At 23.6% G+C, this 23,557-nt stretch overlaps 3 protein-coding genes across 14 annotated transcripts in view; 2 read left to right on the forward strand and 1 right to left on the reverse strand.

The window, feature by feature from the left end:
- Nucleotides 1–2,785, forward strand: part of LOC413147 (probable ATP-dependent RNA helicase DHX35) — a 10,873-nt gene extending 8,088 nt beyond the window's left edge. For all 4 annotated transcript variants that reach the window (XM_396598.7, XM_026438934.1, XM_026438933.1 and 1 more), the window contains 9 exons: nucleotides 30–170; nucleotides 334–496; nucleotides 765–926; nucleotides 1,012–1,158; nucleotides 1,328–1,469; nucleotides 1,562–1,848; nucleotides 1,983–2,288; nucleotides 2,371–2,524; nucleotides 2,603–2,785. In XM_396598.7, coding sequence (XP_396598.4) covers nucleotides 30–170; nucleotides 334–496; nucleotides 765–926; nucleotides 1,012–1,158; nucleotides 1,328–1,469; nucleotides 1,562–1,848; nucleotides 1,983–2,288; nucleotides 2,371–2,524; nucleotides 2,603–2,729 — 1,629 coding nt within the window. In that variant the 3' untranslated portion in view covers nucleotides 2,730–2,785. The remainder of the gene's footprint in view (nucleotides 1–29; nucleotides 171–333; nucleotides 497–764; nucleotides 927–1,011; nucleotides 1,159–1,327; nucleotides 1,470–1,561; nucleotides 1,849–1,982; nucleotides 2,289–2,370; nucleotides 2,525–2,602) is intronic.
- Nucleotides 2,786–3,741: 956 nt separating this feature from the next.
- On the forward strand, nucleotides 3,742–6,593 carry LOC551536 (WD repeat-containing protein 89). Its single transcript, XM_006559112.3, has 7 exons — nucleotides 3,742–4,242; nucleotides 4,678–4,904; nucleotides 5,073–5,407; nucleotides 5,489–5,614; nucleotides 5,783–5,877; nucleotides 6,097–6,199; nucleotides 6,268–6,593. The coding sequence occupies exons 1-7, from the start codon at nucleotides 4,079–4,081 to the stop codon at nucleotides 6,421–6,423; spliced, it is 1,206 nt and encodes a 401-aa protein (XP_006559175.1). The 5' UTR covers nucleotides 3,742–4,078; the 3' UTR covers nucleotides 6,424–6,593.
- Nucleotides 6,594–7,012: 419 nt separating this feature from the next.
- LOC412143 (rho guanine nucleotide exchange factor 18) lies at nucleotides 7,013–23,321 on the reverse strand. Of its 9 annotated transcripts, none has more exons than XM_006559115.3 (19): nucleotides 23,167–23,321; nucleotides 22,693–22,784; nucleotides 19,900–20,229; nucleotides 18,758–19,134; nucleotides 18,460–18,609; nucleotides 18,193–18,386; nucleotides 16,671–16,808; nucleotides 16,222–16,297; nucleotides 16,025–16,154; nucleotides 15,753–15,945; nucleotides 14,696–14,767; nucleotides 13,208–13,261; nucleotides 12,486–13,038; nucleotides 12,160–12,389; nucleotides 11,513–12,057; nucleotides 10,969–11,174; nucleotides 10,625–10,804; nucleotides 9,851–10,551; nucleotides 7,013–9,718 (listed from the first exon to the last, which is right to left on the reverse strand). In XM_006559115.3, exons 2-19 carry the CDS (start codon nucleotides 22,730–22,732, stop codon nucleotides 9,481–9,483), a joined length of 4,407 nt encoding a protein of 1,468 aa, XP_006559178.2. In that variant the 5' UTR covers nucleotides 22,733–22,784; nucleotides 23,167–23,321; the 3' UTR covers nucleotides 7,013–9,480. The 9 variants fall into 9 exon arrangements, with proteins under 9 accessions (XP_006559178.2, XP_006559176.2, XP_026302198.1 ...); XM_006559113.3 differs by lacking the exon at nucleotides 23,167–23,321 and adding an exon at nucleotides 20,391–20,576; XM_026446413.1 differs by lacking the exons at nucleotides 22,693–22,784; nucleotides 23,167–23,321 and adding exons at nucleotides 20,391–20,576; nucleotides 21,036–21,155.
- Between the last annotated feature and the right edge of the window lie 236 nt (nucleotides 23,322–23,557).

The following is a 23,557-nucleotide window of genomic DNA, read 5'->3' on the forward strand; positions in this document are numbered from 1 at the left end:
GATTCAGTAATTAGTTGTATTATTTATAGTACATGACAGAAGGAATTCTACTTCGAGAATTAATGAGCGATCCTTTGCTGACAAGTTACTCCGTAATTGTAGTAGATGAAGTACATGAAAGAACTCTTCTTACTGATATTATTATGGGACTTTTGAAAAAAATAATTCGGGTAAAATATATGCAATATTTTTTACAATTAAATATAATTAATATCTAAATCTAAATATAATATAATAATAAAATTACATATAATCAATAATTATAAATTTATGTTTATTTATATTTAAATAAAAGATACATTAAATATAAAAATATTTTTTTTAATATTTTAGAAACGAAGAAGTTTGCGAATTGTTGTTTGTTCTGCTACGGTTGATGCAGAACAACTTCGAGATTTTTTCAATACAAATACAACAAAAGATTCAACGAAAGATACCGCGGTTATACTTACTATTGAAGGTAGATTATATCCAGTAGATATTTTTTTTATAAAAGGTATATATTTATATACATAATTATATAATATTATATCATCCTACAAAAAAATAATAAAGTAATATAAAAATAATATGTTACAATCATTATTACAATATATTTTTTTTTTATTTTTCGCGATTTTTTATTTATTAATGTTTTGATTTTTTTGACTTAATTTTCTTATTTCATTTTCTATTTTTTAAAATATTTGTAGGATGATTTTACATAATTATAATAAATTTATATATGAAATTAATTTTTTATATTTTGTTGTATTTGATTTTAGAACCAGTGGCTAATTATGTGACTAGTGTCATAGATACTGTCATGAAAATTCATGAAAACGAAGAACCTGGTGATATTTTAGCATTTCTTACAGGTTTAGATGAAGTAGACCGAGCAGTTTCTCTTTTATTAGAGCATGCAAAACTTATAAAAGAAGGAAAATGTGAGTAATACATCTTACTATCGTTATCATTATATAACTGCTTAACATTTAAGATAAATTTTATTGTCTTTATATTTTTTTGTAGTGAAACTTTTACCTCTAGCTATGTATGGATCTCTTCCGAACTCAGAACAACTGAAAGTATTTTGGAGAGCTGCCAAAGACACTCGTAAAGTTATCATTGCGACGAATATCGCAGAAACATCAATTACTATTCCAAATATAATTTATGGTACCATTTTAATATATTCTTATAGATTATTTATTATTTATATTTTAAGTAATATTTATTTATATATTTATTTATATATTTATATTAATATTATTTAAATGTAATAATAAAAATTTATAAAAAAAATTCAGTAATAATAAAAAATAAAAATATTGAAATTTTAATCTAGTTATTGATTGTGGCTTTGTAAAAATTCCATGGTACGAGACAGAAACTCAGACAAATTCTCTTATAATTGTTCCGATATCTAAAGCCTCCGCAGATCAACGTGCTGGTCGAGCAGGTCGTATTCGAACAGGAAAAGCTTATAGGTATTTGATTTATACAAACATTCAATTATCTAAAACTTTAATATACTTTTGTTTATTTATAATATTAAAAATATTAATAAGTAATATTGTAGATTGTACACAGAAAAAGCATATTCGGAACTATTTGAAACAACACCACCAGAAATGCAACGTTCGGATTTAGCACCTGCTATCTTACAACTAAAAGCATTGGGAATTGATAATGTATTAAGATTTAACTTTCCTTCTGCTCCACCAAGTAAAAATCTTCTTACTGGACTGGAATTACTTTATGCATTAGGAGCAATTGATAGTAATGGAGAATTAACAACACCATTAGGTATAACAATGGCAGAAATGCCATTAGAACCCGTTTTAGCAAAATCTCTTATAGTATCAGGTAAAATTTTTAATAAAAGAATTATTAATTTAAAATAAAGAAACAGAATTTAATAATGTATTTATATATAATTATTTTGATTATGTCAAATAATTTTTTAATTATTATTTCTAATTAATTCTTTTTATAAATAGGTGAAATGGGATGTTCCGAAGAAATATCAACGATTTTAGCTATGCTTCAAGTACAAAATGTTTTCATAAGACCAGCAGGTGGCCAAGCTGCTATAAAAGCAAGAATAGCACAAAGAAAATTTGAAGTTGAAGAGGGAGATTTATTAACGTTACTTAATGTATATATTGCATATGAAAAAAATAAAACAAGTAGTTGGTGTCAAAAACAGTTTCTTAATAATAAAGCGTTGCGCAGAGCTATGGAAATTCGAACGCAAATGCATTCTATGATGAAAAAATTAAATATACCATTGGTTTCATGTAATCGTAAGTTAAATTAAAAATATTATTATAAATAGATATATTATAATAAATATAAAAATTTTTATAACAATTATTTTTGTTCAAGGAAATGTACAACAAATTTTAAAATGTATAACCGCTGGACTTTTTTCGAAAGTAGCTTATTTACATTATACTGGAACGTATAAAACAATTCGTGGAAATAAAGATTTATATATACATCCAAATAGTTGTTTATATACACTTCAACAACCACAATGGTTTGTATATTAACTTTAATATTTTATATTTTTATAATAATATATTTAATGTGCTCAATTCTTATATTTTTGTTCAAGGTTATTATTCTATGAAGTTTTACAAACAAATAAAACATATATGAAGGATATAACTGTGATCCAACCAGAATGGTTATTAGAATTAGCGCCTCATTTTTATGAAAAAACATCTCTTGATCCTATTTAATATAATTTTTATATATTCTCACAACAATATATTAAATAATTTATTAAGAAAACAAAGTTTAATTTGAATTTTTTTAGTAAATTATAATTTAATATTATTAATATAATATACTATTAATATTATTAATACATATGTGATATACTTAAATATCTATATTTTTTTTATAATTTTAAAATTTTTAAATATTTTTAAAAATCAAAAAAATATTATTTAATAATTTATTCTATATCTTTACTCATAAAATTAATACAAAATTTTAAAATCTATCTTAAAATCTATTACAATGCAATAATTAATTAATAATTATTAAATTAATTCTACATGATTCTAATGAAAATTAATATATTATAATTTTTAAAAATAAAATTATATCTTTCTAAATATTTAAAAATCATTTATATATAAACTGTTTATAAATTATTATGATTAGAATTAAATGGTGAAGTACAAATATATCAAATATATAAATATATTTTATAAATCTTAAATGATATAAAAAATTTGTAGGTTAATATTTATGATTTTTCTTTAACTATATTGATATTAAATTATTATTGATATTAAATCTTTATTATCTTAAATTCAATAATAGTTAATTAAAATATATAATTAATTGTCCAAACAGTTAATTATATATTTTAAAAATACTTTCCAAGATTACAAGTAATGAAAGAATAAATTTGAATGAATTTTCGATAGCGTCATTTTTCGATAGAATGCTTTAAATTTCTTTTTATTTCTTTGTTATTGGATTATTATATTTTTTTAAATCCTGCTATTTTTATTGAATAATACTTGACAATATCAAAGTATATGTATATGATAAAAGCATATTTTTAATTTTATTTAAATTTTTATTCCTACCATAACGAAAGTTAAAATAACTTTCCATAATCTGTTGATAATATTGTCACTGATATGAAAATGGTAATGCTTTAGAGTTCTAGAAATGTGCCACAAAAATATATTGTATTATTGGTCTATTTCTATACATAGTCTGTGGTTGTGAAAAATCCATCTATCGATAAAGTAGTAATGGTTTTATTTTAATGAACACCAAACAAACTTCACAGTTTACGTTAGTTTTTGTTCCTACCGATGTCAAAAAAAAAAATCGCATCTTCTCTGTTCGGCGTAGTCTGATGAAACTTATTATTAAATTAAGAAAAAACTTACATTAAATAATTTTATACGCCAAACAAAGAAAGTTAAAGATAAAAAAATCTAATAGTTTCGATTTTGTTCAAAGTGACAAATATTTTATATTTTCGAAGACGTATGGCTATAATCCAAACGTGATATTAACCTTAATTTTGTAATATCTGCTCGGAATTTTAAAAACGAGCAGCATGGCTAAAATAGTTGAATCATTAAAAAGATTAAGTGTTGAACATGGTACACGTAAACATGATGACAATCGAACCGTCAAAAGAAAAAGCGAGTTAATATCATCGATAGAAGAAGCAGTATCTCTTGATCATAATTATATTCTTGCCGTCTGTGGAACACAAAGGCAAATCTTGCTTTTTCTTATGAAGCAGTTTATGTCAAATCAATTAAAAAAAAGTATAGTATTTCATAATTTATAATTTTTAAAAAACTTTTTATGTATGTTTTATTTTAAAATATTGAATAGCATCACGCAATTTTCCCTCCATTTTATTTAAAATATATTTTTTTATTATGTATAATGAAATCAATGTTTTTTTAAATTTAGATTATTTGATATTTAATTTTTTAATTATTGTAACATCATTTGTTTATTTTTGTATTATATTATATTTGATTACTTATACAATTAAAAATATTAATTATTATATAAAAATATAAAATTATATAAAAATATATTTAAAAAATATTAAATATTATATTTGACATAAATTGTCTTAATTATATATATTTAAAAAAATCTGTTCAAGATATACTATAAATTAATTTTTATGTATAGTGATCCAGAATTTCGAATTGGTACTGCTTTATCTGATCATACATGTGTAATATATTCTGTTGGGGAAAGTTTAAACCAAACTATTACATTAACTCATAATCAAGCACCTATTGTTGGTATTAGGTTCAGTCCTACTTCTAGAAATATTTTATACACAGCAATGAATAATGGACAAATTACAGCATGTGATTTACGAGCTAAGGGCAAAGTTATTGCAAGGTTTAAAGGTATATAGAAAGTTCTTCTAAAAATCAGAAACTGATATAATATAAATATTACATTTTCCATTATATATATAGTTCATATAAATTTTATGAACTTTATACATAAACTTTATATATTTTTTATTTATATAAGTTTATATTTCTATCTCTATACTTTCCTTGTATTTTTAGATAGTACAGAAGATGGCAAAATGAGACCTCTTTGCAGTTTTGATGTTAGTTGTGATGAAAAACTTGTAGCAGGTGGTACTGAGCATATTGGAGGAGATGCATTTATTTTATTTTGGGATAGTCGACATACTAATTCAAAATTGGATGATAAAAATAATCTTCTTGGCGGATATTGGGAATCTCATATGGAAGATGTAACCTCTTTGGCATTTCATTCTAGTAAGCAGGATGTCTTAGCATCGGGTAGTACAGATGGACTGATTAATGTCTTTGACCTTACACAGCCATCAGAAGATTCTGCATTAACTTATTCCTTAAATACCGAATCATCTGTGGTAAGCTAATATTCTAAATAGATAAAATCTGAAATGTATATAAACAAGATTGAAATTTATATATGTTAAAAAAAAAAAAAGGATAGGATAGGCTGGTTAAATGATGATAATCTTTGGTGCACAACACATAATTCATTACAACTTTGGGACTGTGATGGAGCAACTCCATATGCTAAATTTGAACGTAGTAATCTAACAGTTTCTCAAGTTAGTATGTAATAGTATTATTATTGATTATATTATTATTGATGTTTATAGAAAAAATCAATTTCAAATAATTTGAAAATGATTTCAAAATGAAAAAAAATAAAATATTATACCTGAATACAATATCTTAATAATCTCAAAATAATAATTTATACTATTTTTTTTCAGAATGATGATCCAGATGATTGTTATATAGTTAGATTTCATGCTTCAAATGCACTTGGACAACCATTCCTCCTTGCAGGTTCCAGTAATGTTAAAGGGTAAACAATATAAATTATTATTAAACATTTATAATATGATTTAAATAATTTATAAAATATAACATATTTGATATAACATATTTTTATAAAATATAACATCCTGATGTTATATTATAACATTGACATCATAACTTATAACATTAATTAAATTTTAATTAATTATTCAATTAGTTTTATTTAGTGCAATATTTTTATATATTTTTTCTTATAAAATTTTAGGGAAAATTTGAGATGTTTAAATATCATAAATGATCGATTAGAAACATGTTATAATATGATAGGAAATAAACAAATAGTACGTGATAGCTGGCTACATGAAAAGGTATAATTTTAATATAAGTAATATAAATTTATTTTAATATAATGAATATTTTAATGTATTATTTGCAGAGTGGTTCCTTAATAACAGTAGGTGAAGGTGGACTTATAAATATTTGGAGACAAACTGAAACTATACCTATCCAACAAAATTCTAGCCATAAATTGATGGCAAAAATTGGTACTGGCAAAGGACGGGATCGTCAACACAGAACTAAGCCATATTAAAATTGATAGGATAAAAATTTGTAAATGCAAAAAGAGTTTTTGTAAGTAAATATAATAAACAGAAGAGAAATATTACGTAACATTAACATAATCGTACATTTCCCTCACGTTTTTCTTTATTACAATAACAGTTGTATGTACATTTATAATAAATAGATATTATTTCCTTATGCGGTTAATGATTTAACAGCGATTCATGTATCAATCGAAAAATGTAGCATATGTATATATAAACGTTAAGGAATGTAAATCACATATCAGTATGTATATATCTGTATAGAATTGAAACAGGAAGAAAAATATCGTAAATATTTATTTACTTTCGCTAAGTAACAGATTAACTTTTATGGATCGCCTTCCGGAAAAAATGATTTTATTTCGGAATATAAAAAGTGATTAAAATATGTTTACGACATGCATTTGTTATAAAATAAACACATTTTATGAATAAATGATAATCTTAATAAAATAATTAAGCAAGTAACATAATAAGTAACAATTGATATTAGCATATAACTGACATAACGATTTTTAATTTAATTTATTAGATTTTAAGAGAATTAATGCTGATTTATGAAGTAAACGCGTCTTAACAAATACGCGTTTATTTATTAGATATAATTTTACGTTAACATTTCCAAAGACGATCGCAGTAGCGAGTATCACAATGATAACAATAGATATAGTTTTAGAGTAAAATAGTAGGTACAGAGTAAACGTACAAAAATACTTCCCATGAGCGTCAGAGACATAAAGATTCACTAAAACGTGGAAAACCGCGTTATTAATAATTCTTTATATCTTTTTTTAAACTTATGCTGTCTAACAGCATCAAATATGTTAGATGCCAAAAGACGCATGTAGGCCGCCGCACTACTCCTTAGTTGTTATTCCAGTTTGATTCTTCGCGTTACCCTGAAGATGGTGTGCGACTTCATTGTACAAGGATAATATTTAATAACAATAAATTTTAATTGTATTAAGCTACATTTGACATAGTGCAATATTCTTAATGTATATAAAGAATATACAATTTATATATATATTTTGTAATATCTAACTGTGGAATGATTTTTTGGAATTATGTTCCAATATTAAAACTTTTCATATATGTTTCTTATTTTTTTTATAATGAGCATCATGACATTAAAAATGTTTTATTTTATTAAGTGTTCTTGAAATGAAGTCGAACACTCATCCATGAAGGCTACTAACAGATTAATACAATACTCCTTACGAGCTGATATATGCTCGGTATTTTTTTCTTGTTTTCTTTTTTTTTTTTTTTTTTGTAATAGACTTATAAGAATTAAATTTTTTTTTTCATAATCTTTAAATCTTATGGAAATATTTTTAAGAACTATTGTCACCACGATTGTGTGTGTATGTGATTGAGACAAAATTGAGACAAATTGATAGTATTATGTTTCCTTACGAAGATAAATTAATTAGTTATATATTTTATTATCGTGCCTCGACGACGCTGTTCTTCTATTCGATCATATTGCACGTTACAGCATCTTTTGAGGCAAATACGTGCAAAATCTAAACATACATATATACTAAAACAAAAAATATAATAATGATCTATATTCTAAAACCACATTCGAGATTTTTATCTTTATCTAATATCTTAAACGTGCAGTATGATCAATTTTTAAAGAATACTTTCTCTAGAATAAATTTTATTTCCAAAATATTCAAAAACTTTCTTCACAAAAAAAGTCTCGTATAAATAAAATAGTTTAAGCAATCAAAAATTATCAATTTTAATATATATAATGCAATAAATAAAATAGTTTGTTATATTACTTAAAAAAGAAGAAAAAAAAATTACAGATTAATGATAATGGCAGTGAATAATCTCGAAGAAAGATGTAAAATGTAAAATTGGATTGCTATTGATTTTGTTAAATTAAAAATGATTTATACATATTTATTAATGGAATGATGTAATGATATTCAAAAAATTAATGATTTTAATCTGTGGCTTGGCACACGTAACAGCAATGTACTATTGATAATAATAGATCTTATCCGTCGTTTTAGCACGTATTAAAATACTTTTAAAGTTACAGTATAAGAATAGCTACCGCGGTCACTCAGGCATTCGTACACATACATGCATTCACATTTACAAATACGCACATGTACGTGTCACAAATGTTACATACGAATTCATTTTTTCTATCTTTTTTCATTCATATATTTTCACACATTTTTGCTTTCAACATACGTAATGTCATACATATGTCATGAAAAAGTATATCTATATACATATCCATGTATATGCAATTCTAATAATGTATTTTTTCTATCTTATATTCAGCAAATTGCAACAGATTTGCTTAAAAGATTCGTCTAAAATCATGTCTCTAAAATTGTCAGTCGGCTTAATAACATAACGAATAAGGATTCAACAAGATCGGCTGATCTATCTCACTAAGCCATTTTAACATTTTTTTTCCCGCAATATTTCTGAGCACTAATTGTTATTTTTTTATTTGTCCATATATTTTATAGTTATTCTTTTTTTTTTAATAGATTTTGTGAGAATTTGCATAAAAATTATATTATTGCCCTTAGTAGCAGTTGAAAAGTAACACTATTTTTTATTTAATTTTATATTGAAAATAATATGTATATTTTTTTTTTATTAATAGTCACACTATTATTATGGACACCTTAAATGCATCACTTGTGTACTACATTGTATTTCGATATGCAACATAGACAAAATTGTTAAGAGAAAAAAAAGGAAATAAAAGAGAAAAAAATACCAATAAGTAAAAAGAAAATATTAGAAACAAAGGAATAAAAAAAAATATAAAGACAATATGAACAAGGAAAATTGAAATTAATAATAATTATAAAAAAAATGAAAATAATTCAAAGTTCTTACCGAGAAAATGTTGAAAGTCAAAATGACTTTACACGACTTCTAGGTTGAGCATCTTTTGATTGATTTCGGGAGGGAGTTAGCGTGGAAGTTGGAGTAGCTTCGCCAGTTGTAGGACGAGAAGATCGAGAATGTTTCCGACCAAAACGAAAGAAACGTCAGAAAAAAATTACTTCTTCCTCCAAAGGTTGTTGCTGTTCTGTTCGTTGATGCTGCTGTTGATGTGGATATTCTGGAGGCGATCGTGTAATTCGAAGTGAACGATTCGAGGAATGACTCGTTCCAGCATGATTATTTCCTAATTCTGGTGAAGAATATGTAGATCCAGTAACAATTGCCGGACTACTTCCCGTTCGCGAATGTCGATCGGGACTATTATTACTCGTACTTCCACTTCTAATTTTTTTATTAAATAAAAAATATATTATTAGAATATATATATGCATATTTTAATATCAATTTTTTAATTTAATTTTATATGTAATATTTTAAATAATTATATAATTTATAAATAATATTTATACATACCTATTATTGTTGCTCCCACTAGCAAGTTTTAAAGGCAATTGTTGTTTGACAGGAAGATTACTTTGCACTTTTTGCTGATTAGTAGCACTAATTAAATTTAATGGTATTCTTTTAGCATCTGGTTGTGATTTTCGTGTTTGTATAGTATCATTTCCTTGCGTCAAATGAGATAAATGAATAGTTGTAGAAGTAGGTGCAGAACTTGTAACTAATGTCACCCCTTGTCGTTCTAATGCCTCGAGTCGTCGGTATAACTGATCTCGTTGCTGTGTAACATCTCTTTGTTCTGCTGCCAGTTGTTCTCGTTGCCTTGCCAATTCAGTTCGTTCTTCTTCTAATTGTTTTTGTTCTTGTTGAGATGCAGCACGAAATGCTGCTTTTTCTCGACTTAACTGATCTTGTAAGTTACGTAATTCTTCTAACTGTCGATTTGGATTAGGTCTATTATTTGATTTACCCATACTTCCTTCTTTATATGCAGCTAATTGAGCCTGTAGACTATCAACTGTTGTCATTTGATTACTAATTATACAGACCAACCTATAAACATGGTGAGATAAACGAATTGCTGCCCATTGTTGATCTTTATTTATTTCTGTATCTTGATTTTCCTTTTCATCTAGATTTTCTTTCATAAATTCACTAACTTTTGGAAGAGAAATTACGGAATGAATTGCAGATTCTCGTAACGGATATTTTTCCTAAGAAAAACATATAATTATTATTTTAACTTATTATTTTAATTGCTCAAATAATAATGTATTATACATTTACTTTGTTATGATCAAAACCCGCAAATGTTTCAGCTCTTCGAGGAACACAAAGAGCAGATGGAACATAAGCTTCACTATGTCGTTCTCCTGCAGAACTCAAACTTCTTGAAAGAGTAGCACCACCAGCACTAAAAGATAATGAGCTAGCAAGTTTTGTTGCTTCTTGAATAGCTGCAACCACCTAAAAAAATGATTTTTCAGTTTTAATTTTATTTATTCAAGATATTTCATAACTTATTATTTATATAATTTTTATAATATAATTTCTGGAAATTATATATTCATGAATACAATTTCTTATATTATTTAAAATTTAATTCTTTTAAAAAAATATAATAATATAACCTCTTGTCGTAATTGTGTAGTATCCGTTCCTTCATTATGAACTAATCTAGTATAATCTAAAATTTCTTTATCAACTTTTTCTATTCTTTCATTATCACTATTTTCATTTGTATTCCAAATATTTGCAGCATGTAAAAGTTGCATTTGTAAGTTGATTTTTTCTTCAAGTAATAATGCTTGTTCTGCATCTTTTTTGCGTAGTTCACCTAATTATAATAATAAATTGTTCTTAATATATCCAATCTAATAATATTTAAACAAGATATTAATATATTATAGAAAATATCTATGAAGAGTTAATTTTAAAAACCAAATAAATATAAAAGTTATACAAAAATATTGGTTAAGATTTATAAATATATAAAACAGAGAAATTCAATTCTATTATCTTATCTTTTTGTAGCCTCGCTTTTTTCAATATATTTAAATTGCTTGTATATTTAATAAATAAATCTCAACCAATATTTTTGTATCTGTTTTGTATCTGTCTCTAGAATATACATGTTAATATGCATACACATATATTATTAAATATCAGACATACCAATTATCTTAAGAACGTGTGATTCTTTAATTTTAATTAAACGTTGTCTTTCTTCAACAGAAAGAAACGATATAGAAGAGGAACGTGTATCTCTTATTTCATTATTATTGTTGTTTTCAGTTAATGTATCAATTTCATTTTCAAATTCTTGTGGGCAGGCTTCAACAGCTGATCTAATTGCTTGTATCCATAATTGTTTATCTTTAGGTTTTTGAATTTTTAATTCAAACATTTCAGGTTCAGCTGGATTGCTACTTATTAAATAAATACCTCTAGATTCTTGACCAGCCTTTTCACGAACCAGTAATTTTTGTAGTGATACTATACCAGCCTTATTGTCAGGCACAAAAAATGCATATTTCTGATCTCTTTCAGCCAAAAAAAATAATATGTCAGAAAGAACAACTACTACAATGGCAGTCATTTTTCCACGACCTTGCATTAAATATGCAGTACCTTCAAATTTTAAAATTCTATTAAATGCCATAATATCTGATTTTTTAAATTTGGTACCACGATAAGTTGCAAAAGACTTTGCATCAATTCTAAATAATAACAAAAAGAAATATGTTATTTATAGAATTTATAGAATTAAAGAGAGCATAAATAGAATTAAAAATATATTTTATAAAATATTATTTTCTTACTTATTATAAATTTCTAATTTTCTATCTTCTCTTTCTTTATCAGCAACACATGCATCCACATCAGCTAAAATTTCTTTAACAAGACTCAAAGCTTTACGTAAATCTTCACCTTCTTCTTGTGCAATACCCGTTTTTATGAGTGGCTCAACTAACAATGGATACTTTGTTAAACGTTGAGTTACAAATAGGATACACTCAGGAATTCCTTTCTTCTTTAATAAAGGATGTGACTATACATAAACATTAATCATATATTTCTTTGTTATTGCATCAATTAAGTATAAAATAAATAAATTAAATTATAAATATATCTTTTTATAGCTAACCTGACATTGACGTACGAATCGTGCAAATCGAGGATCATGACGTAAATAATATTTATAAGCTTCAACAGCATCTCTGTGACGGCTACAGAATTCTCCATAGGCACTCTTCATACGTTGCGCATTCTCTCCAGAAAATTGATCTACTAATATATCAGCGATTGTAGGAACAACAGGATTTGTATTTTGTCGCTTACGTAATTTTTGTAAAAATCGTAAATGAATATCAATGAGATCACGTAATCTCGGGAACATGCGTTCTAAATCTGGTTGACCTAAACGAAAGTGACGTCGAAGACCTTCCGCAAAGATTCTTTCCATAGCGAGAAGTACTAAACAGTGATGTTTTTCCGTAAGTACAAACTCATAAATGTGTTCTTGTCTTTTTACTTTTCTTTCACAATTATCAACTAGTCGCAATGCAATATTATGTCCAATGGCGGTACTCCAAGAATCAGGTTCTTCTTTAGCTAGACCCAATTCAGGATCCAAACCTTCCAAATCACCCACAGTAAATTGATAAGTATCATCTCCAAGATCAAATCCTTCTAATCCACTAAAATATTAAACAAAAAATTTATAATTATTTCTTAAATTTATTAATTTAAAACTATTAAATTAATTATCTTTTAAAAAAAAATTAATCAAAAGAAGTTATATGATAAAAAAAATTTAATTAAAAAAAAATTTTTTAAAAATTAAAATTTAATCAAAAATTTACAAACCTAGATATATCACGATGTTGTCCATCTCCATCTTTTTCCTCATTTATTGTTTGACTGAAAGAAAAATATATTTCATATTTTCAAAATATTTTTTTCAATATTTTTAATGAAAAAAAAATTGTTTACATGTCATAATTAAAATTAATTAAAATAGCTTATATTTTTTTTGTTTTTAATATAATTTTTAACAATATTAAAATATATTACTTATTTACAGATATGATAAATTATACTTTTATTATTTTTGATATTATCTTTTACATAAATATGATTATTTTTTGTTATTGTTTTTAAAATATAATATATAAATAAATATGTTTCAATGTTACATTTCTATACAAATCATTTATCTTCTACATAAATTAAATTTAAATAATGTTTAAAATATGCAAGACAAAAAATAATTGATAAAAATTCAATTTTTAATAAATGACTTATTACAATGATTATTTTTAAGATAATATATAAAAAATATAATAAAATATAATAAATATAATAAAATTGATAATTAATTATAACTAAAATACTTGATTATTAATGATGATTAATGATTAAATTTTTATTCAACCGATATATAATCGTAATTAATTATTATATATTTAATCATTAATTGAATTAAATTAGTTATTTATTATATATATCATTATTATATTATTATTATTATATACATTATATATTATTATATTAATAACTATATTTTATTTCACAAGTTTTAAATTATAAGTTAGAAAAAATTGTGAAATATAATTATACAAATTTCTAAAAAATGAATGCTCTTAATCAGCATATTTAAGTCGGGTATGAAATATTTATACATTTATACATTAAAGTTTTTTTTAATACCTATATTTTTTCAATTATTTAATCATTAATAAAATATATGAAAAAACAAAGTATGTGATTAAATTGCAATATTAAAATAAAATCTTTCCCAGCCCGATCCAAAATATTTTATATATTAATATATTTCTAAAAAATTTTTATGTAAATGAAAAATATCAAATTTATATTCTTAGAGATAGATTTATAGCATGAGAGAGATTATAAATAAAATTATAAATTTATAACGTGGAGAAAAAATTGAAATTGAAAAAATGAAATTAATAAAGAAATTTATATCGATTGGAAACATAATACTAGATGTTCATTCTTGATAATGCTCGATAAATAAATTATTTAATCATTTAATAATTGTGAGTTTATATCATTATGATCGAATGAAATTACAATAAGATGTATAAAATATATTATTGAATAATTATAAAAAATTGAAGCAAGCATGTCAGAAGCATAGGCAGGGGTAAGGTGATGTTTCCGTCAATATAACACAAACAGGCAATTCAATTGCCTTTTAAACAATGTGTGCGAGAAAAGAATCAAGGAACGATAGACACGGTTATCCTACTACTGTGTAGGATTAATACACGAACAGAAACGTACGAACGCTTCGACAAAATAGGAGATACACATCAGACATCTGAGACTTACTTGACTCCAAGTTTAGTAGCAACTCGCCGCCAAGGGCTGTAGCTTGTCACAGTTTTCTTGCTGTTAATTTCCCTTTAATCGGTGAGCAATCGATCGGTTTGTCGTTGCACGAGAGGGAATGCACGGGGGAAGGAAAAAGCACACACTGCATTAGGGCAACCTCATTTTGCCTTTTGTTTCCCTTCTTTCTTCAGTTTTCTTATTCTATTATGTTTTTTAGTTTTATACATTACTTGATACTTGAATACATAATTTTTGATACGAAAACATTATCTTTTCAAAAACATATTTTACCGCAATATAAAACATATAAATATGCAGCGTTAAAAAATCATGTGTTCTTTTAATTGTGTGACTTCATCAAGTTATTTTTAAATTACTAATGATTATTTTTCATATTGTATAGTTTATATTAAATTTATAAAAATAATATTTAAATAATTAAAAAAGTTTGGGTATAGAATTTTATATGTTAATTATATAAATGTTTATTAGTTCATGTTAAAGACACGAGGATAAACACGCTAAAGCTCATCATACTATTGGCTAATAAACTGCAAAATTAATTAGAAATAATAAGCTTATGAACCAGCCAAAGCTTCTGAATAATAAGCAGATACAATCTTTTCTAGCTATATATTTTATAAAATATAGAAATTCGATAAGATTTTTTTAGTATAAATATAAATATGAAATGTAATAGATTATTTGAATTTTTAAATATATATAAATATATTTGGAATTTTTCTAAATATGTAAGTATATTTTAAATTTTAATAGCTGATTACATTGAATTAATAATAAGTATTATTAATTAAATTTAGTTAATTTTATCAGATGATATATTGTTTATAAAAATTTAATGGACAAAAAAGTAAAAAGTTTTTTAGAGAATGCAAATATATATATTTTCAAACTTATATCTGTTGCAAATAAGAGGAGTTTGTAATAAACTCCAAATTTAGGCCTAGCCATGCCAATTGCGTGCGAATCTTGAATCACAGATACGCAGATCCAATGCAAGAAATTTATAATTTCGATAATAAAAATTATTTACCTTCCACTTCCAGATGATAATGGTAATGGTAATGATGCAGTAGATCCTCTTTTAACATTATAACTACTCGAAGTTGTGGATATGCTTGATGTAGTTTTAATGGCAGCTTTGCTAGAATGATTTTTTGATTTAATACATTCTAGCACTAGTTGATCTTTACATCCTTGACTTTGATGTACAGATATTCCACAATCTGATATAATAGCAATATTAATGAATTAATAAAAATACAAATATATTTATATATAATTAATATATAATTAATTAATTACGGTCACAATGTAGAAGTATGGGTTTATTTGTTGAGTGTTTCATACAAACATCACATAGTAAACTTCCCTGAGGTCCTGCCATTATTGTCGTCCATAAATGTTGTTGACTAGTTTTTTTACCACTTTTATCCTATAATTTCATCATAACATTCAAAATTATATTTTATATATTTATCTAAACTTTTTAATATTATTACCTTTTTTTTACGGAAAAAAATAGATCCTCGTTTTCTTCTACTTTTTTCTGAATGATGATCATCATATACAACTGCACTAAAAATTAATTAAAAAAAATTGTATTATAAATAATGTATAAATATAATTAATCAAAAAAATTTTAAATATGAAATATTCAACAGTAAATATTTACAAGCAGTACTACATGATATATTTACACTAAGTGATTAAAATAAAAATATTATAAATTATGACTAAATACATAATACATTACTGAGCATTTTGTGAAGAAACAATATACATTTAGAAAAATCTAAATAATATTACAATTTTATTATGTGTATATAATTTAAAAAAAAATTAATGATGAAACCAATACAAACCAGTCAATTTTTCCTTTTTTTCCCTTTCTTCTTAGAATATATCATATATATATATATGAAAAACTCTAAAAATATATAATACTTACTCAGTCAATAGTTCATCAAGGGATATCTGAGCATTTGGAGTGCCTTCTCTATCTTCATGAAATTCATGGCTGTTTGGTGTGTGAAGATCCTCAGTTTCAGTCTCACTTCCACTACCCTTTTCATTTCTTTCACGTCGGCTGTACCATGCAGGATGGTAGGAAATTGTCAAGTACAAACACAAAGTATGCGACTATTGTGTAAAAGATGCAAATCAGAAATTCTCGTGTGGTTTTCCACCGAGAGTGCCACATAAGTGCCACAAATATGCAAAGTTAAGATATACAAAAGAGTATAAATTCAAAATAAAATTCGAAAATTTTTTTAAATAATTTTAGCAATTAAATATCATGAAGATGAAATAACATCTTGATTTTAATTAAAGTGTGATTTAATCTTGAAGAAATTAAAAATTAAATATAATAATAAATAGTGCAATCATGCTATATATTTTCATCTACAAATTAAGGGCAGGCATTCTTAAAATAGGATTATTAAATTAATATAATATTCTTTAAAATATTTTGTAAACATATTAATAAATCATGCATTCATTTTTTATTATTAATTTAAAAATTGTTTTAGATGTAAAAAATATAGAATAGAAATAGACCTAAAATCAAATGCATTTTCTTATTTCATATTTCAATACTTTAGAACTATCACTGCTTTAATGATATTTTCAATATTACAGATTTAACATAGAAATTATATTAGTAATCATTAAAATTTTAATTAAATTTCAATATAAGATATATTAAATATATTATTATTCTATTCTATATAAATATATTATTATTCTATTCTAATAGAAATATAATATAGAATAAATATTTTAAAATATTATTTATAAAATTAAATAAAATTTAAATATAAAGTTTACATGTATAACATTTTTATATATTATAATATTAATTGAAAAAATATTCATTAATTATTATATAAATTACAAAATCATATATTAATAAAAAAATCCACATATTAATCATATAGTTATAAATAAAAAAAATAATAAAAAATAAAATTTTTTAATAATTTATAAATCATTCTAATTACTTAATAAATTGGGCCATTCTTTTGATTCAGAATCAATAAAGCTAAAATTTGTAATGATAAAAAATCAATAACATAACAAACTGTAACATATTTGATATTAAATCCCATAAGATAATAGGTCTATTTTGTATCTTAATTTTTATATATCTTATATTTGATATACATAATATATGAGTTATTCTATATTATTTATATGTGATATAACAAAAAGATTGCAAGCTAGATCATAAAAACCAAACTATTATTTATAGGTATAAAGAATTTATAAAATTAATTTAAAAAATTAAAATTATTAATAAATAATAATATTTAAAAATTCATAATTTATATTTAAGCTTATATTTATTTTATTGTTTATCAAATAAATACTATAAAAGTATAAGTATATACTATAACAGTATAATATTTTAAAATTTACATCATTATTGATCTAGCTATGCAATCTAAAAATATTTTTAATTTACTTACGTTTTAAGTGATGGTGTTGTCCTAGTCACAGTCTCTGCTAAATGAGCATTAACTTGGGGTGTGACAATTGAAGGTGTTGAAATAGATTTCTGAAGAGGTAAACGAGAGCCTGTGAGACCAGGCATTAAACCACTACTGTCTGCTAATCTTTGACTACCTTTGAATCGTTTTGTAACTATCTTCTGATATTCACTCTGTTAAAAAAATTTTCAACCTCTTCATTACAAATCAAATATTCAAAAAACTTGTAAGCATTCTCTAAATTACCTGTACCAGATCAGCTTCATTGAGAGAATGAGTACTTGCTTGTGATCTGCATGTTCGATTGCCAACTCCTACAGGCCTGGTACAAGACTTTCCATGTAATTCTATTTCCATTTCACTGTCTAGACTACTTAAACTAATACTGCGTTGTCGCTGAAATTGTAATAGAAAAATATTGAGTATGTTGTAATGAAATAAATAGATAAAAAATTTAACAAAGCAAAATGAAAAAAGCAATAAAGCAATCATGCTACAAATAAGATGAAAGTAACTTTTAAAATATGTATAACATAATATTAACCATATTTTGTGCTTGTAGGTGATTTTGTCCAGAATATCTGCGACGTCCACATCGAGTATCTTCTAGATCAGTCCAACTGCGTCTCCTGTCTATACCTTGTGCATTCTGTGAACGAGGACCTACTGATGGAAAATGTGTAGGAGAACTATTGGTGGAACAGTTAACAAGGAGATCAGGATCAGATCCTGTATCATTATTACTCGAGCGTGGTGCAATTTCAGATGAAATTAAAGGACAAAGGGAAGGACATGATGAAGTTAATCGTTGAGGTACATCATTGTGGGATGTGCGATGATTATATCCCCAATTGCTCAGCGTTAAATCTCTCATACGTTGAATACAATCATGGATTTCATGCAGATGTTGCAAGTTGTCCTCTGCAAGGAAGTGAATAAACTGTTAGCCACAGAAGCACATAAAATTTTATCAAGCGATATTGAATTCAATGAAATGTAATGAATAGTGTTATACAAATTAAGAATTATGATAGCCTTTACATTCATTATAAAATATAGAAAAATTCGCAAATATCTTTTTTCTTCCTTTTTTTATTATTTTTAACATCAAAATTGACTCTAACCAAATAAATAACATAACAAAAGAAACAAATAATTAAGAGCATGCATCATCAAAAATTAAAATAGCAATGAATATCATAAGTATTGAATGCATAATTGCTTTCCTAGGATAATTATATAATTATAAAATCAGTGTAATTATCTTAGGATAAATATGATTTATTATATCAATTATTAAAATAGTTCGTGATATACATTTATGCAATGTTTCCGATGTAATCAGTTTAAGAATAGCAAAATATAGGATTAATTTAGTATGATATTACAAAATATAGTATTACTTGCATAAATTATTTTATAAATTTATTTTTTTTTACATGTTTGTCATTTTAAAAATTAATTACATATTGAACAATTACAATATTATTAATCAAAATAATATTATAATAGTTTTCTTATATTCTTTAAAAAATCTTTAAAAAATATTTATTCATATCAAAAATAGCACTTTGTAATTACTTTTTTTAACAAAATGTATCTTCTGGTTTTTATATTTCGATGATTACAATATAGATTTAATTATTAACTAACAAATCCACAATTCAAATAATGAAAAAAATTTACCTAAAACAGGATAATTCTTAGCAAGACCAGGAGAATGCGGCGTGACACTGATAATTGGCACCAAAGGATTAGTTTGGATTTGATTATTAGTGCCAAGTGTAAGCAATGAATGCTGCTGTTGCTGTTCATCAGTTCCTTGAGACATTGTAATAGCCGTTTTTTCCGTATTATCTTTGGTGTAGCCGGTTTCAGTAATTATATTTCCATGTAGATTTAAACTGCCAAGATCTCCATTAATAATAGGTATACGATCGCAATCAGAATGCGATGATCCCAAATAATCAGTTATTACATCTTCTTCACTATCTTCTCCACTATTTGGACACTCATCTATAAATATATTAAAAATAAATTTATCAATTATGAGTATATATTATAAATATAAGAAAGTTTTTATTACGTAAATTTAATAATTAACTTAGATAATGAAAATACGAATATTTCAACATAAATTACTCAAAAATTATAAAAAAGATAATAAAAAAAAATACTCTTTTGCGAAAAAGATGATACTCGTGTGCAAGGAATGTTGCATTTCGTGAACTGCATCAAGATATAGGAAAACCAATATTCAAATGTCCTCGCGCATATCGACTCGCGAAGAGAACAAATAGGACCCGCTCGTGACAATTGCAGCAGCATCTCATCTTCATGTTAGTAATGTATAAAGGCATATTCTATGAAAATCAGGTCAAATATTTCTATAATGCTATTTGTATTTATATCTTTATAAATATGCAAATATCAATATGAAAAAGGAAATTTTGTCAAATTTGAAATTTTCTTTTATAAAAAAAATTAAGCTAAATTCATCGAAATTAATAATTAAGTTTTATTATGTTAAAATTGGTTATAAATCCAAGATCGATTATCAAATGTTACAATTCAGAAATAAAAATATCTTATTAAATCAATCTAACATTAACTTATAATACGTAAAATTAAAACTCTTTATTTAATCCTATTATTTTAAATGATAATAAAACATACTTCATCATAATATTTGATAAAATATTTATATTATATTACATATGATATTTAAAAAAAATGAAAAATGAGTGTTGATCATATGAATTACACGGATATTAATGACTGGTAAAAATATTCAATCAATTAACATATTGTATTTTACCTACACGTTGACTTGATAAATAGTTTATTGTCATCCCAATTGAGAATAAGTAAAAATGGTCAAATCATACCAAGTACTTTTCCGGGATAGATACACTGTTGCTTTTCCCCGTAACTCCCAAGCGCGAATTGATCCGTTGGTCCGCGCGTGCCACCCCACCTCTATACACCCCCGATCCTTAATCGACCACCAAACTTTAATTTAATACTTTTATTTCTTTTTTCAACTTCATCTTTTGCTTCCATTTTTATAATTCATTTTTTATATAATTAAATATTATTTCGAAAAGTTACTCTATTTCGAAATATTTATAAATTCAAATCATATATCTATAGAATTTTATTTTTAATCGAGAATTATTATTCTTCATATTGATTAACGAAAATTAATTATTTTATTATATTTTAAAAATTTTTTAAATATTAAATATCTCTCAAGATATATATTTATATATCATCCACTTATATATACATTAAACAATTTATTTTAAAATTGGGATTAAAATTCATTCCAATTTATGTTTATTCGAATCTTTAAATCTTTGTCAGAAAAAGAATGATCATAAATAAATTTTAAAATAATTTAATTATAATTTATTCCAAACATTTTTTTTATTAAAGAGTTATAAGAATGAAAATATTATCGTGTTCATTTACTTTATAAAGATATAAATATATTTTTACATATCTAATATTTTTTAGTAGTTCATTTTTATTGCTTTTAATATTATATTAAAAAAACATTAATTAAGTATATAATTTTTAAAAATCAATATGCCCTTTACATTACTTTCATGTTTATGAATTACATATAACCATATAAAAATTAAATATGTTTTCAATATAAATCCTATAATTATAATAAATGATAATCTTACTTGAATATTATTATATTATTAAGAAATTTACTAACAGTAAATTAATTCTTTATAAAAAAAATTATTATTTAATGTAATTAATTTTTTATAAAAAGAATTATTATTCAATACATGTAATATATATTTTTTCAATTTTCTATTAAAAAATAAAAAAACTAAATGATAAAATCATATTAGAAATATATTTAAAATATTATAAGATAATTAAATTATAAATTTATTAAAAATGTAAAAATAAACACAATATAAATTAACTAAAATTATAAAACTGAACATGATATAAATTTATTAAAAATATAATATATAATATATATTATTAATCAACTCTATTATTAAACTTCATATAAAATTATCATTTCAAAGAAACTAAAAATTTTTTATTTTTATTATATTTATTATATTTAAAATATATTAAAACTATATACTTTTACTATTATTATTATTAAAACTATATATTTTACTATTATATTTTAATATTTTTTAAATAAATTATAAAAACAAATTTCTACTATTATTAAATAAGCTTTTCAATATAATATATGCTAAAATATAGATATATTTAGATTATGTAATTTTAATATATTTTAAAAATTTATATAATATTAATAAAAATTTTATTTATAAATTTTATATTAAAAAGCTTTTATTAAATAAAATATAGACAGGATATTAATTCTAAAAAATATTAAATATTTCCTTTTTTAATATTTTATTGCATACAATAAATAAATATATTGACAGATAGAGAAAAATTATTCATATTCTTGTTTTAATAGCAACTTACCAAAAGAAAACGGAGCCAGTATTTCCTGTCGTTTCTCCATCTTTTTTATTTCCAATAATTAAATGAATATTTAATTTTTCAGAGAACAGAAACTGAAATATTTGAAATATACAAATATTATTAGATAAAAATTTTCATTTCAAAAATATCTTTATAAAATATATAAATTTAACAATTTAACAAATATATATGATATTTAATGAAAAATATAACACAGTTATTGTATTTTAAATTTATTAAGATAGAAAATATCAATTATGTATTGAGTATTTTACACTTTGATAAAAACAATATTTTGTTACTAAAGGAAGCCGTATTGACAGGTGAACGCTCGATTTAATTATTTTGCTATCTATCTATCATATATATATATATATATATATATATATATATATATATATATATATATATATATAGCAAAATAATATATATATTATATATTACTTAAATAGCAAAAAAAAAAAAAATACACACCTGAAATATAATAATCTTTATAAATCCATTAATATTATATGCGATTTATTATATTTAACTCTTTCATAGGCAAATGAAATGTTGTATCAACCAATCTGTATCATACAGTCAAGGCACGTCAACCATTTTGTACTAGCTGAACTATATAAGTAGCAAGAAATCGTAGAGATGCAGTAACGCATGTGATGGGAATAACAGTATAGAATTAAGCGCGTATTTAAAACTTATACAATAAAAATTTATTGTTAAAATTTATTTATTAAAAAATAATAATTTCAAGAGTAAAAAGAATATTGATAAAGAACAGTAAAAATTTCGAAATAAAAATTAAAAATATATTGTATTTATTTCATTTAAATTATTAAATATTTAATATTGTTATTATATATTT

Source organism: Apis mellifera, linkage group LG2 (assembly GCF_003254395.2).
Source record: "Apis mellifera strain DH4 linkage group LG2, Amel_HAv3.1, whole genome shotgun sequence".
NCBI classification, from domain to species: Eukaryota; Metazoa; Arthropoda; class Insecta; order Hymenoptera; family Apidae; genus Apis; species Apis mellifera.